Source organism: Schistocerca serialis, chromosome 4, assembly GCF_023864345.2.
Source record: "Schistocerca serialis cubense isolate TAMUIC-IGC-003099 chromosome 4, iqSchSeri2.2, whole genome shotgun sequence".
Taxonomy (NCBI): Eukaryota; Metazoa; Arthropoda; class Insecta; order Orthoptera; family Acrididae; genus Schistocerca; species Schistocerca serialis.
Window position 1 is genome coordinate 50,862,975 of NC_064641.1, and position 15,120 is coordinate 50,878,094.

At 38.7% G+C, this 15,120-nt stretch overlaps 1 protein-coding gene across 1 annotated transcript in view; it reads left to right on the top strand.

Moving 5' to 3' along the window:
* Positions 1 to 15,120, top strand: part of LOC126474919 (protein ELYS) — a 350,083-nt gene that overhangs the window by 61,516 nt on the left and 273,447 nt on the right. Inside the window, exons 10-11 of the mRNA XM_050102423.1 lie at positions 3,030 to 3,210; positions 11,966 to 12,106. Coding sequence (XP_049958380.1) covers positions 3,030 to 3,210; positions 11,966 to 12,106 — 322 coding nt within the window. The remainder of the gene's footprint in view (positions 1 to 3,029; positions 3,211 to 11,965; positions 12,107 to 15,120) is intronic.

Consider the following 15,120-nt stretch of genomic DNA (forward strand, 5'->3'; position numbering starts at 1 on the left):
ATCTAAAATTCTGTTACTGACAAGGGGGAGGTTTACTTAATAATTAAATCACTGAAACCTAAGGATTCTCATAGATATGTTGGAGTATATAGCAGAATATTAAAGTACTGTGCTGCACACGTTAGCCCTGTTCTTAGTCATATTTGTAGTTTTTCCAGTAGGAATGGTCAGTTCCCTGAATGATTAAAGTACTCAGTGGTAAAGCCGCTTTACAAAAAGAAGAAACAGATAATGTAGACTATTTTACATCTGTTTTTGTGCCATCAGTGTTTGCTAAAGTTATTGAACAGGCTGTGTATGTAAGGATAATTGATCATTTTATTTCACATAATATGCTATCAAATGTACAGTTTGTTTTAGAGGTCGTTTAACAACTGAAAATGCAATATTCTCTTTCCTCTGTGAGGTAATGAATGGATTAAACAAAAAGTTTTGGATGCAAGGCATCGTTTTTTATTTAACTGCAGCATTTGATTGTGTTGATCACAAAATATTGCTGCAGAAGCTGGACCATTATGGAAGGGAGTAGTTCACAATTGGTCCACCTCTTACTTTAACAATAGACAGCAAAAGTAATCATCCACAGTGATGAGAATTGCTATGATGTTAGGGTCTGACTGGGCATGGTCAAATGGGAGGTGCCCCAGGGATCAGTACTGGGGCCTCTCCTGTTCCTTATTTATATAATGATATGCAGTATAGTATTACAGGTGATTCTAAAATATTTCTGTTTGCTGATGACAATAGCTTGGTAATACAGCATGTTGTGTGCAACATTGGCACTGTTTCAAATAGTGCAGTTCAAGACATAAGTTCTTGGCTTCTAGAAAATAAAATAATGCTAAATCACAGTAAGACTCAGTTTTTACAGTTTCTAATACACGATTCAACAAAACCCAATGTCTTAATTTCACAAAATGGGTATGTGATTAGTGAAACTGAACAGTTCAAATTCCTAGGTATTCAGATAGATTGTAGACTGCCCTGGAAAGCCCATGTTCAGGATCTTGTTCAAAGGCTTATTGATGCCATTTTTACTATTAGAACGGTATCTGAAGTAAGTGATAGTTTGATGCGAAAAGCAGTCTACTTTGCTTACTTTCATTTGCGTATGACATGTGGTATTATATTTCGGGGTAACTCTTCCCATTCTCAAAGGGTATTTTTGACTCAGAAATGAGCAGTTCGGACAAATAAGCCGTGTAAGTTCACGAACCTCTACTCCACCATGCCCATTAGTCTGGGTATATTCTCTCTCTCTCTCTCTCTCTCTCTCTCTCTCTCTCTCTCTCATATATACAAAGATGATGTTACTTACCAAACGAAAGCGTTGGTATGTTGATAGAGACACTAACAAACACGAACACACACACAAAATTCAAGCTTTTGCAACCAACGGTTGCTTCATCAGGAAAGAGGGAAGGAGAGGGAAAGATGAAAGGATGTAGGTTTTAAGGGAGAGGGTAATGAGTCATTCCAATCCCAGGAGTGGAAAGACTTACCTTTGGGGGAAAAAGGGACAGGTATACACTCGCGCGCTAACAATAGCAGCTTATTTCCAAGAATTAGCAGCTTTCATTCAGTTAATAGTAGGCAGAAATCCAATCCACATTTGGGTTGCACTTCCTTGACTCTTGTGCAGAAAGGCATGCAGTGTACTGCTGAATGTATTTTCAGTAAGCTACCACAAGAATTCAAAAATTTTAGCAGTAATCCATGCACTTTCAAGTCTGAACTGAAGATTTTACCATGGGTCACTACTTCTGTTCTGTTGAGGAGTTCCTTGAAAAAATAAGCTGATTCCAGTGTTACAGTGTTGATAGTGTTTATGTAAACTTGTGGCTTGTTGTTTTCTTGAGTTCATAAACATTCTATTTTATCTGTTATTACTTTTATGTTGTAATTTCATGTCCTAACACATTCCATGAACTTGGAGATTTGCTCCTGAGTTTGGTCTTATGGAACTAACATGTAATATAAATAAAAACAAATCACCTTTTTATAACACCAGCATGCCACTCTTTCATCACATCTTGTGGAATCATACAGGCAATGTATCTTGGTGAGTTTTATGTGCACAAAACCATATGTAGTGTACACAGTTTGTAAATAAAATCCAGGATGGGGCTAAAGAGTCCAAATTTGAGGGTACAGTGGGAGGTGGACACTGGGCTTTGTTAGTGACAGTGAATACTGTGACTTGAGTGTTGCATTTTGTTTGTTAAAAGTAATACATGGAATGTAGTGGCTGCTGATGAGCCATAGAACTGTGTGGGTTGTTTCTTTCAAAACATTCAGAGTATCCATGAATAACATCTTGATGTTTTCAGTTTGTCTCTGTATCCACCTGGTATACTTCATTCCAAGTTATTTACAGCTTCTAGGTGTTTTTGGAAACTCATGGTCTGCACACAGCCAATTTTGATCATAAACGGACCATCCTCAGATATAATGCGGCATCGAAATCAGGTGCTGTATATGACAAATCATAACTTTTAACCAGCACCATGTCATAAAGGAGCATGACAATTCAATTACAAATCTGGAACATGCATACAGTATACATGTGGTGCAACCCCTCACACCACTTACAGAAATTCATAAGCATTGAGTTGTCGATAGAAACACACACAAAAAGGTTGTGTGCCTATCGACAACTCAGCACTGCTTGTTTTTGGCGAGTGGTCTCCCTTAATCCTAAAATATGTGGTTTAGTGCGTGGCAAGACTAAAGAATCCAAAAATGATATCAAATTACTGATTGTGTTTGTTCCCCAAACTTTCTTTTGAAAGAAGGACTGAAAGTAAAATTGATCTATGAAAACAAATTGTTTGTTATCTCAGCCTATATGCAGCAGCAGCAACGCCATTATAGTAAGCAATGACTGTTGAAATCATTGTAAAATATTTTTTGGTGTGAGGTTTTGGAGATATTAAATGTTTCATCTGAAAGTGTAGCTTATTGTTGTGTTTTGATGTCTTAACCTTTTGTGCATGTCATAAATTTATTCTAGTTTTGATATTCTGCAGGATCAGCAGCGCAGGTTTCTTCTAGCTCTTGCTCTCGAGTGGCAGATGTCTGGGTTCTTACATTCATGTGCTGTTGAATGGGCCAGTGGATCCCAAAGTGTTGCTGGGTGTTCATTACCAGTGCTCCTCACCTGGGGCTGGGAGTTTGCTCTGGCTGTCAAGGACGAAGCAAGCAAACTTTGTAAGTTCATCCCATTGTTCATATCTGCATATGTGGGTTTGAGGTATTTCTTCACTTTCATCACAAAAATAAAAATTGTGCTTTGGAATGGGACTGTGGTTTTAATAGAAACAAGTACATTACAAGCAAATTGAATATAGTGCATTGTTATATGATTTGTAGAGGCAGATGTTCCCAGTATCTGAACAACTCTGTTAAATGGCTGTGTGACACACAGACGAAATGACGATATTAAAACTTCACAACACTTGGATGCTGTAAATTGTATTCTTTCTCAGTGCGCTGTGTAAATCTGAAAGTAAATGTGGGTGCTGTTTTTTCTGCCAGATTTTAATCTAAAAATCCTAACTCAAATGAAAGGTTACTGTTAGAAAATAAACTGAAATGGGTAGGACGTTACACATATTCAAAGTGAGGGCCCATATTTGGCTTAATGTTGCATCTGATGGATATCGGGTACTTTTTCTGCTCGTTCAGTGCAACTTACACCAAACCCAGATAGCCATGCAGATAAATATTTATGCTGAAGTAATTTACTATCTACATACTGCAGTTCTGCTCAGTATAGTTAAATTAGTGAAATATTTTCACTTAATTACACTATTGATTTGTAGTTTTATATTGTTTTATGCAATTACAGTATTGGCATTATTGCTATATACCTATCAGTTTTGAACAGAAATAGTTCACGAGTACAGAATTAAGTTACCCAATTTGTAAAGTAATGAAATTTAATCATTGGTTCTCGCATTCTGTTCTTAAAGTCAAGTTGCTTCCGTTAGAAATGTGGGATGCACTCAATGACTGTGATAAGACTTTTAAAATGATGAAGCACAGCAGTCAGTTGTCCTTTCCTTTCAGGCTTTATTAAAGCAAATCTAGATTTTGGCTAGTAACTAGTCTTTATCAAGGCAGTATTTCAGAGTTTTAATACATATCCTAGTATGTCAGTCCCCTATTGTTCAGGCTCATGTCACAGTTCATTCAAGACTACTGTTGCTTAACGTTATTCCACTGCATTTCGTAGATAAATTTCCTTCGTGCTTCTCTCTGCCATTTAACTTCTCCAATGTAATGACTACTAGTATAATTTAAATGAATTCACATTTACCTTTCAGTGATTTAATATGTACACACACTTACGTTCTGTAGGTGGTGATATACTCAACAGATAATATGTAAAACGTGTCAGTGTGCATGTAATCTTTCTTGACACAAACATTACTTTTTATGGTAAATGTTGTTAATTGATGCCACGAGGTCATGTGGCTGTGTAACTGAAAAATACGGTGTGTCACTCTCGTGTGATCTGAGATTGTGCCATGGATAATTTCACAACTCTGTTCTGTTCATTGTTGTGATATACTTGATGTTGCTGCATCTTATGAAACTTAACGAAATGCCTTCTCTGAAAACGACTTATAACATATAGTTAGGACCGCCACTCATGATGGAAATCTACTGGATCCAACGGCAACAAATAGATCTGATGGCTTTGAGGATGCCACATCGAAACTGCCATCAATGACCGCAGTGCTGTTGTGGCAGAAGTGATTACCAAAGTGCAGAGGACAACTAAAACAAGCAAAAAGATATAGTTGTTCAGTAAATTCGATAAAAAATCAATAGTGTGATATCTCAATGAGGAACTTGAAATGTTCAGCACAGGACAGGAGCATATAGGGGAACTATCGTTCAAGTTTAAAAGAATAGTTGACTATGCCCTGGATACATACGTACCCAGAACAGTTCAGAATGGAAGGCAACCTGCATAGTATACAGCCACCATAAAGAAACACCTAAAGAAACAGATTACTGCGTAATAGGCATAAAACAAATCGTCGGGCTATAGATAGAGAGATGTTGAATGAAATGTGTTTGGATTTCGAGACAGCAATGTGTCATGTCTTCAATGTCTACTGTAGCAGAATATTGCCAAGTGATTTTTCACAGAACCCAAAGAAATTGTGGTTGTAGGTAAAGACCGTCAGTGGCACAAAGTTAGTGTCCAATCCCTAGCGAATGAGACAGGAACTGAAATTGAGATAGCAAAGCATAAGCTTTAGTGCTTAACTCAGTTTTCAAATGTTCCTTTACAAAGAAAAACCCAAGAGAATTGCCCCAATTTAAACCTCGTACCACTGAAAAGATGAATGACACAAGTGTCTGTGGTACTGAGAAACAGCTGAAATCGTTAAAACTGAACAAAGCTCCAGCCCTCCATGGAATCCCCGTCAGATTCTATTTGTGGCAGACTTAGCCCCTCTTCTAACTATTTCTAGCATAGATCCCTTGAACAAAACACTGTCCCCAGATCTTGGAAAAAGGCACAGGGCACATCCGTCTACAGGAATAGCAGTAGAAGTGATCCACAGTAGTACCATCCAATGTCCTTGACATTGATTTGTTTTAGAATCTTAGAACATACTCTGAGCTCAAACATAATGAGGTAGCTTGAACAGAATGACCACGTCAGTGCCAACTTGCACGGATTTTGAAAACATTGGTCATGCAAAACCCAACTGACAATTTCTTCACATGATGTACTGAAAGCAGCCAGGTAGGTGCAATGTTTCTTGAGTTCTGAAAAGCATTTGACTCAGTACCACAACTACACTTGTTGTCATATGTATGTCGTATGGGTCATCAAGTGAAATTTGTGACTGGATTGAGGATTGTTTGGTAGGGAGGACACAGCACATTATCTTGTTGTTCACATTGTATATTAATAACCTTGCAGGCAACAGGCTTTTTCCAAATGATGCAGTTATCTATGATGAAGTACTATCTGAAAGAAGCTGCTTAAATATTCTGTCAGAACTTGACAAGATTTCATTGTGGTGCAAAGATTGGCAGCTTGCTGTAAATGTTGAGAAATGTAAAATTGTGCACTTCACAAAATGAAAAAAATGTAGTAACGTATGGCTATAATATCAGTGAGTCACTTGGAATCAGCCAACTCGTACAAGTACCTGGGGATACTTCGTAGGGATATGAAATGGAGTGATCACAGAGGTTCAGTTCTGGGTAAAGCAGGTGGTAGACTTAGGTTTATTGTTGGAATACTGGGGAAATGCAATCAGTCCACAAAGGAGATTGCTTTCAAATCACTCATGCGACCAGTTCTGAAATGTTGCTCAGATGTGTGGGACCTGTACCGGATAAGACTAATAGGGTATACTGAATGTATACAGAGAAGGGCGGCATGAATGATCACAGGTTTGTTTAATCCATGGGAGAGCGTCAGAGATACTGAAGAAATTGAACTAGCAGACTCTTGAAGACAGACTTGAACTATCCTGAGAAAGCTTAATAACAAAGTTTCAAGAACCGGCATTAAATGGATACTCTAGGAATGTACTACAACCCCCCACGTATCTCTCAGAAATGAATCGTGAGGAAAAGATTAGAATAATTACTGCAGGCACACTGGCATTCAAACAATAACTCTTCCTGTACTATACGTGAATGGAACACGAAGAAACAATAATGACTGGTACAATAGGACATACCCTCAGCCATGCACCTCACAGTGGTTTGCAGAGTATAGATGTAGAACAGCTCCCATAGCATCGTTATGCTGCTCTTTCATTGCAGTGTTGGGAGCAGAGTAGATTGGTATGAAATACAAATCTTAATTTGAACAAGGGGCAAACCAGGTGGTGTCATCCCAGATCATGTAAGAAACTGATTGCCTGTTCTTATGACAGAACAGGCAACTGCAGGAACTGTTTTTCTGGCATACAGCAAATGTTCTAGGCAAAGCCACAATGCTCATTGACCTATATGTGTCATGGAATTGGCAATAATGGTTCAACTGTGACGTGGGTTTGCCAATTAACACAAGGTTTGGGCGTTGTATGCCAAGTGCTTTCACACCATAGCCAACAGTACTGAAGGTTGCGGATTAACTCCCATAATTGTAAAATCAAAATTCGTTTCTACTTCTGCAATACTTGTTAAAATAATGTGCAGAATAAATAAATTAAATGTATTAAAAACAATGCTTATAGCAGCTCGTTTGAAATGGGTTACGGTGATATAAAAATTTCTGCGTACAGATATAACACTCGGAAGTCTCCTCCAAATTCTTTCCTTTTTCTTTGATCCTGCTTATCAGGTGCTAGCAGCAGTATGGATGATGTTGCCCGAATGTAATCAGTTACCTATGAGCTGCATTGCTTCACTTATGGATGAACACAAGTATATACGCAAACACGATTATTGTACTTACTGTTTGTCATCCCCTCTCCCCACTCTCTGCTGGCTCCTCTCCCATCCGCCTGCTCCTGCTTGGCATTGAAATGAATATGTGCAACAAAACATACACATTTCTCTGCATCAAACCAAAATTAAACTGATCAATAACAGGTTAAAAAGATCATTGCAACAGGCAATAAAGTATCCACTGGAGCAAACACAGGCGAATGGGCATCGGCAGATGAGAGTACTCTGGTTTACACCAGAGACGGGTTTGTTGATGGGCAAGCGCTAGAAAACATTTGGTCATGTTTGGTATGCATTCGTTGGTGCTCTCTCATGTCCGTCTAGTTGTCAGTCTTTTTGCAAAGCATCGGAGGAAGCTCGCCTCATGTCGTCTCCAATTTGGCACTGGCATCACAGAGAGTATTTGCCTCCTGTTTTGCATGTGAACTGCTTTATGTTTATTGTTGTTAGTTAATGGCATGCTTTTAAATTTCCTCAAGTGTAATGAAGAGCTAGTGATTGGTGTCGACTGAAATATGTGCAAAGTTTTGGAATAATATTGAAAGAAGGCTGTAGCTGCAGTCCAGTATAAATTGCATTACCTCCAAGCGTTTCACGCTTACGTACAAATTGAAGCTACCTACTTACTCTGCTACATCATTTTGCTTGCTTTGTCAGAAACAGTGAGCAAAATAATCCTGTCTCACTATCAAAGGTTTACATCATACCTACAACCCATGTTCTCGGTTGAAACATGTGCGAGGATTATCAAAACTGATGTTCGTAGAGTGAGCACACCATTGCTTGTTATATTGTGTTCTATTATCTTCCTTTCAGTTTAAAAGCTTATTCACAGATATGAACGAATGATAGTGAACACTGGCAAATTCTCTGTGAATGTTTGTTTGCTTGTGATCAGTTTCATTTGCTGTGCTTGTTGTTTCTGTGTGCTCTAGTACATACCAGTTGCTAGAGAACAGAAATGATACAATGACTTTTCTTTGTTTTTGGAAATATACTTTTAAAATGGGGTCATTGTTGACATTTTACTGTAAGTTTTTACTTATTTATCAAATGCCAGCACAGTATCTGCCTTGAGCTTTGTCAATACATTTTATCGGTTTCAATTTTCACCTTCCATTTGAAAATGGCTGTACAGCCAAAAGCGCCATAAATGACAAAAACTCGGTCAAATGAAGGCAATGATTTCATTTAAAAATGATCTTGTACATTTCCTGTCCAGAAAGCACAGTTGCTGCATTGTATAAACACCAAAGATGGGTAAAATTTGGACAGCATTGAGTGCTTAGGGCTTTTTGTTAGTTCTTACTCTTAGCTAATATACACACATCAAAAAAAGTTTTGCATCACCTCGATTCCAAAAGTTCCGGAAGCTGTACAAAAAATTGGAACAGAGATCAATATAGACATCATTTCCGCCCTTTCTATTGCTCATGAAAACCATACATGGCATGTTGTACCACTATACAGCGAGATCTTCAGAGGTGGTGGTGCAGATCACTGTACACACTGGTACCTCTAATACCCAGTAGCACATCCTCTTGCATTAATGAATGCCTGTATTTGTCATGGCATACTATCCACAATTTCATCAAGGCTCTGTTGGTCCAGATTGTCCGACTCCTCAATGGCAGTTTAGCGTAGATCCCTCAGAGTGGTTAGTGGAGCACGTTGTCCATAAACAGCCCTTTTCAATCTATCCCAGGCATATTTGATAGGGTTCACATGTGGAGAACATGCTGACCACTCTAGTTGAGGGAAGTCGTTATCCTGAAGGAATTCATTCACAAGATATGCACGATGGGGATGCGAATTGTCATCCATGAAGACGAATGCCTCACCAATATGCTGCCGATATGGTTGCACTATTAGTCGGAGGATGGCATTCATGTATTGTACAGCCGTTACGGTGCCTTCTATGACCACCAGCGGCACATGTCGCCCCACATAATGTCACCCCAAAACAGCAGCGAACCTCCGCTTTGCTTCACTTGCTGGACAGTGTGTCTAAGGCGTTCAGCCTGACCGGGTTGCCTCCAAACATGTCTCCGACTGTTGTCTGGTTGAAGGCATATGCGACACTCATCAGTGAAGAGAACGTGATGCCAGTCCTGAGCGGTCCATTTGGCATGTTGTTGGGCCTATCTGTACCGCACTGCATGGTGTCATGGTTGCAAAGACGGACCTCGCCATGGATGCCGGGAGTGAATTTGCGCATCATGCAGCCTATTACGCACAGTTTGAGTCGTAAAACGACGTCCTGTGGCTGCACAAAAAGCATTATTCAACATGGTGGTGTTGCTGTCAGGGTTCCTTCGAGTCATAATCTCTAGATAGCGGTCATTACTGCAGTAGTAGCCCTTGGGTGGCCTGTATCTCCTCCGTGTCCGAACAACACCGCTTTTGTTCACTCCGACACGCTTGTACACTTCCCTTGTTGAGAGCCCTTTCTGGCACAAAGTAACAATGCAGACTTGATTGAACTGTGGTATTGACCATCTAGGCATGGTTGAACTACAGACAACATGAGCTGTGTACCTCATTCCTGGTGGAATGACTGGAACTGATCGGCTGTCGGACCCCCTCCGTCTATTAGGTGTCGCTCATGCATGGTTGTTTACATCTTTGGGTGGGTTTAGTGACATCTCTGAACTGTCAAAGGGACTATGTCTGTGATACAATATCCACAGTTGTCTATCTTCAGGAGTTCTGGGTACCGGGGTGATGCAAATCTTTGTTTGATGTGTGTATTTATTCATAAATGAATTGAAGACCCTCTTCTGTAACCTTTCTTAAATGTTGATAGGAAATCTGAACATTTTTACATGAGGATATGTCTGCCTGTCCCTTCACACCTCCTGTCCCTGTACAGTTGATATATTTGCAGCCACTCGGTACAATGACTCGATTCACTAGTGACACTTTTATCAGAAATGGCTGTATTTCAGATGCCAGCCAGTGGAAAGCAACTTAGGGCTGCTTGCGGTCAGGCAAGGTCTGCCACAAATTTTACCAAATGGAGTATCATCTAGTGGTTGATGCCACAAGTAAGGGTGTGATGCTGTTGCCACCAGGTGGCCGTGCTCTGACGAGGGTTACCTGCCCGAGTAAGCGGACAGTCACTGTTTCTTACATGATCTGGGGTGTCGTATTTGTAACAGTAAGAAATGAAGGCAGTGTTAAATAATTAATTCTTAAATTTTGAAATCGAAACGGGTTAATGCATTTAAAGAAGTTATGTTCGTCCCAGCCGTGTGCATAATGCTCTTGGCCTGAATATTTTCTAACAACCATATAAATATGAAACAATTTCTGTGTGAGAGCTTACAGGGCTGTTGTGCTGCTGTAAACAGAAGAAAAATATTGCTATTCCCAATGAAACTGGGAGGCTTTTTTATAAGCGTATTGCACATAAAGAAATACTAGCAAAGCACTTACCGAAAAACAGCTACTGATACTGTAATTCCTTTGAGCTCGCAGCACCAAGGAAGTAACAAACACTCAGTTTTCCATTTTGTGGTGCAGTGCTTCATACCAGATCCATTACCTGAATCTGCCTTTCAGACTGGATAACTGACTGTCAAACTTATAATTTTCACTAACAGCTGTAACTCTGACTGATCCATAACATTCTACAAAAAGAATAGTGTGTAAAATTAAGTTGCTGCTGGCTAACAGGAACCCATAGGTAGTCCCATGTTGGCAAAATTTCATTTTACCTTGCTAAAAGTCTCAAGACCACAAACCTGCAGTTTTCAATATCAGTAGTATAGGGAATTGTTACTGAATAGTAAAGGCAAGCGAAACATTCGGCACAGAGTAGCATGTGTAAAATCGCATGCAAGCACTGCGTGAAATTATGTTGGTCAGTCAGGCAGAGGTGTGGCAATTACAATGTTAGCATGTGAGGGAAGCTGCGATCAAAAAAATATTGGTGCCTGAGAGAAGTTGGGGACAAAAAGAGACCCATTCAAACTATGGGAAACGTGTTTTAACAGGGAACCACCCATACAATGTAGGGTATGACATTTTACATACTGTTATGAGAGCAAAAATATGATACTGGGAGTATTTGAAATAAATGATACAAAATGCCAGTTCACTTTTATATGACCAAACACAACTTTTTTTCTTCTCTGTAAAATTTAGTTAGTTACGCAAATGTTAAATTTCAGTAGTACATTCAACTTTACTTTTAATCTATTTTTAAATGTAGATTTCTGCAAAAAAACCTTTATTTTTAATTTTTGTTAAATTTAGTAATTAATGCATAGTAAAATAGTAATATGTCCCTTTGTAGAAGCTTTCTACCTCTCTATTTTATGTACATCCTGTATCAGTAATATTTTACGTCGCCTGTCACTTTACATGTGGTTGTGCCAGTTAGTTGTCACCTGATGATGGCTTAAGAAACAAAATGCGGTCAAATATTGTGGTCAAATAAATATTTTTCAAAACATTAGAAAAGCATGTCCTATGTAATGTTTTTGTTCATTATTACTAGTGTAACAAATGGTTCATATTTTAGGTGAACCACTTTTTGATCACTCGGGCACAAAACTGGACCGTGCTGGCCGGCGTATGCTAAGCATGTATCGTAACCAGCTTGGCCATTTGGCAAAACTCTTCAGCGGAGTGTTAACATCACCCAAGATTCCAAAAATTTATGGTACGTAAACAGTGTAGATGCCATTGAATTACAGGGATGGTTATATTAACCCTTAGTAAACCTTGTTTGTTTTTTGTTTGTTATGAAGAGGGGTGATATGATTGTGCCTTGATGCTTTATCAAATCTGGAAAACTGTTTAAATGTGTTTTTGAACTCTTTTTTGCCTTTGACTAGCAGCCTTTTCAGTCAGCATGAATGCAGTTTTGACTGAAGAGTCATTTTCAAGTGTAAATTATGAATTACACCATTTGTCCTAAAAGTTCTGAGACTCATCGTATTCATGGTGTATAATCAACACCAGCACATTAACTATGATGGTGGCTTGAACTAATATCTGTAAACAATAGATGTGCATTCAACGCATCAGTTGTGAGCAGGCAGTGTTAAGTAGTGGCTGTAGAGCCATAGTGTGTCCATGTTGTTATGCTACAAATCTTAGTGGATTAACATGTCTAAATAAAGTGTTGGACATTCTCCAAAATGTTTTGAAGAAGGGAAAAGAGTGTGCAAAGTTTGTCCTGCATATTTTGACTTTCGAACAAAAATGACGCACAGATATCTGGTACGACTTAATTGAAATGCAACTGACATTTTCACCTGGTTGCAGAGACTATCTGTGTATTGTACTACTAAATTGAAGGGGAGGGGGGGGGGGGAGCAGGGAGGGAGGAGACGATGTAGGGCACTAGTAGTGTTAAAACCACACCTTAACATTTTTCTACTTCTTGTTGATGTAGTCTAAAAACTTTTTGGACTGATGGGGTAGACTGTGTACGTAACACAAACTATTGATCGGAACCAATATGAAATTTAGATCACCATGGCATGTAATATCAAATCTGTGACAAATTATTTACATTTATTGTGTAAGAGCACATTAAGAAAGTTGTAAAATAGCACCTTTTAATGGAACTAAGTGAGGGAAAGGAAATAAGTGTGTAATTTAATTAAGATTTAATCATTAAAAAAAAAAAAAAAAAAAAAAAAAAAAAAAAAAAAAAAATAAAAGAGAGCGGATATTGTATCATACACGATAGCTATACAAATTTATCATACACCTAGACAAGAAATTTAAATGTGTCCTGTGTTTAATATTATGTACTATTATAATCTAAGTTCCATATGAATTTATACACTCTTAGTTAATTGTTTCCAGCTGAAAATGGGCCTGTTGTGATTGAAAATGAAGCTAATGCATCAAAGGCAAACATCTTGTTTTTCAAGAAGTTATTCATGACTGTGATCAGTGCTCAAGAAAAGATGCTTAAAATAATGGTTATTTTTTCTTAAAGTTTTAAAAACTGCTGAAATACAAATACGCTTCTGTCTCGTTGCTACTGTTTAAAAAGTCATGACAGCATGTTATCTTACTTTGGCTGCGTGTTATCTTACTTTCACTGCATTTAAAATTTTTTTAATTTTTGCAGAGAATTGTAAATGTTAGTACTTTTTCTGATGCTAATGTTATACCAACGTAACTACCCACTGAGCATTGTTTCTTCCATGTGCTATGTCTGTTTCATTTTTATGACAAAGCACCACTTTAAAATTCATTCGAGCTGCTGATCCAGACTATCTCCTTCCACTGGATCACCTTTAATTTTTTTTCATATCCATTACTTTCTCATAATGGTTATGGAGATTCCAATTTTTTCTTGTGGAAAGCTGAACATTTCTATGGCCAGCATAAAATCAAAGGAGTGATGTTCATGGGGCAGTGGTGAAAAAGAATAAGTCAGCAGTTTTATTTTATAGACTTCTTGTATTGTCACTTGCGAATTCTGGTAATGATTGTCATTAGCAGCTGCAGATTTTGATATTAAATACCAAACACAGCCTCCTGCTGTAACATAGGTGGCAATTCACACTTTATTTTATAAACACCACTCACAAATTAGGCCTTAGACCTGTTCTGACCGGCCAGCAACTGCCTCAAGACTGTACAAGGAGCGCTATGTTATTGTGGAATATGTGATCAGCATGATGTCAATCCCTCCAGCCATTGGCATGATGTCAGTCCTTCCAGCCATTATGCTAGTAGATTAATCCTGATGATGCTGTTGCTTCTTTATTCAAGCAGCTCATCATTTGGCCTCATAAAGGCTGAGTGGACCCCATACTTGACCTCCCTACCTCACAAAAATTCTGAGCAGGTATAGGGATTTGAACCTGGGTCTTTCTGCATTAAAGGCAGCAGTCCTAACCATTCAGCTGTGGAGGCAGTCCACTTATTAATTGTTGTTGCAAAAAAGCAACTTAAAATTTTAGTTAAAGTGAGCCATTGTCACTGTGTCACTCTTAGCTTCTTATTCCAATTATGACTACTTCCTTACGATGTGCATCTGATCTTTCTTTATCATTACAAACTGAAACTGTACAAAAGTTCAGTATGGGATTTCTGCGTACTAATATGGGGTGTATACGACCCGGGACATCCGGGAAAAACCCATGAATTTTTTCGTCTGGGAGAAAACCGGAAAAAACCCAGGAATTTTTTAGAATTCCGGGAACTTTTCCTTGTTTTAGTTACTGGTTAAATTTTTGTGATTTTGACTGGTAAGAACCAATATTCTAATGAAGGATATTATTGTATCCCACTTCTGCAGAATAATGCTGCAGCAAAAAAACATGAACTTAAGTCGCAAAGAAAATGCGCCATATACAACAACAAAACACAGTGTTCATACAAGCGTCTGCCAACCAAAATGTGTCAAAGGCTTTAGGAAAAATATGCAGTGCTTCCTAACAATAAATTGCCTCCGATGAGCGTGACATGACAGCTGTTTACATTTGATTCATTTGAGCAGTTGCGGGCGGGCTCTTGTGCATGCGCAGTTGAGTCGCCTATGAGAAGTACCTTCTCCCGCTTCTGGCTACAGATGTGTGGCTGGGCGCCACTATCTAAATTGCTCCAGTTCGGAAATATTGTAGATCCCCAGGGCTGATGCACAGAGCAGTCTGAGTTGTAGTGGGGAGGTGGGTAGTCTCCACGTGACCTGTGTTTACGTTTAGT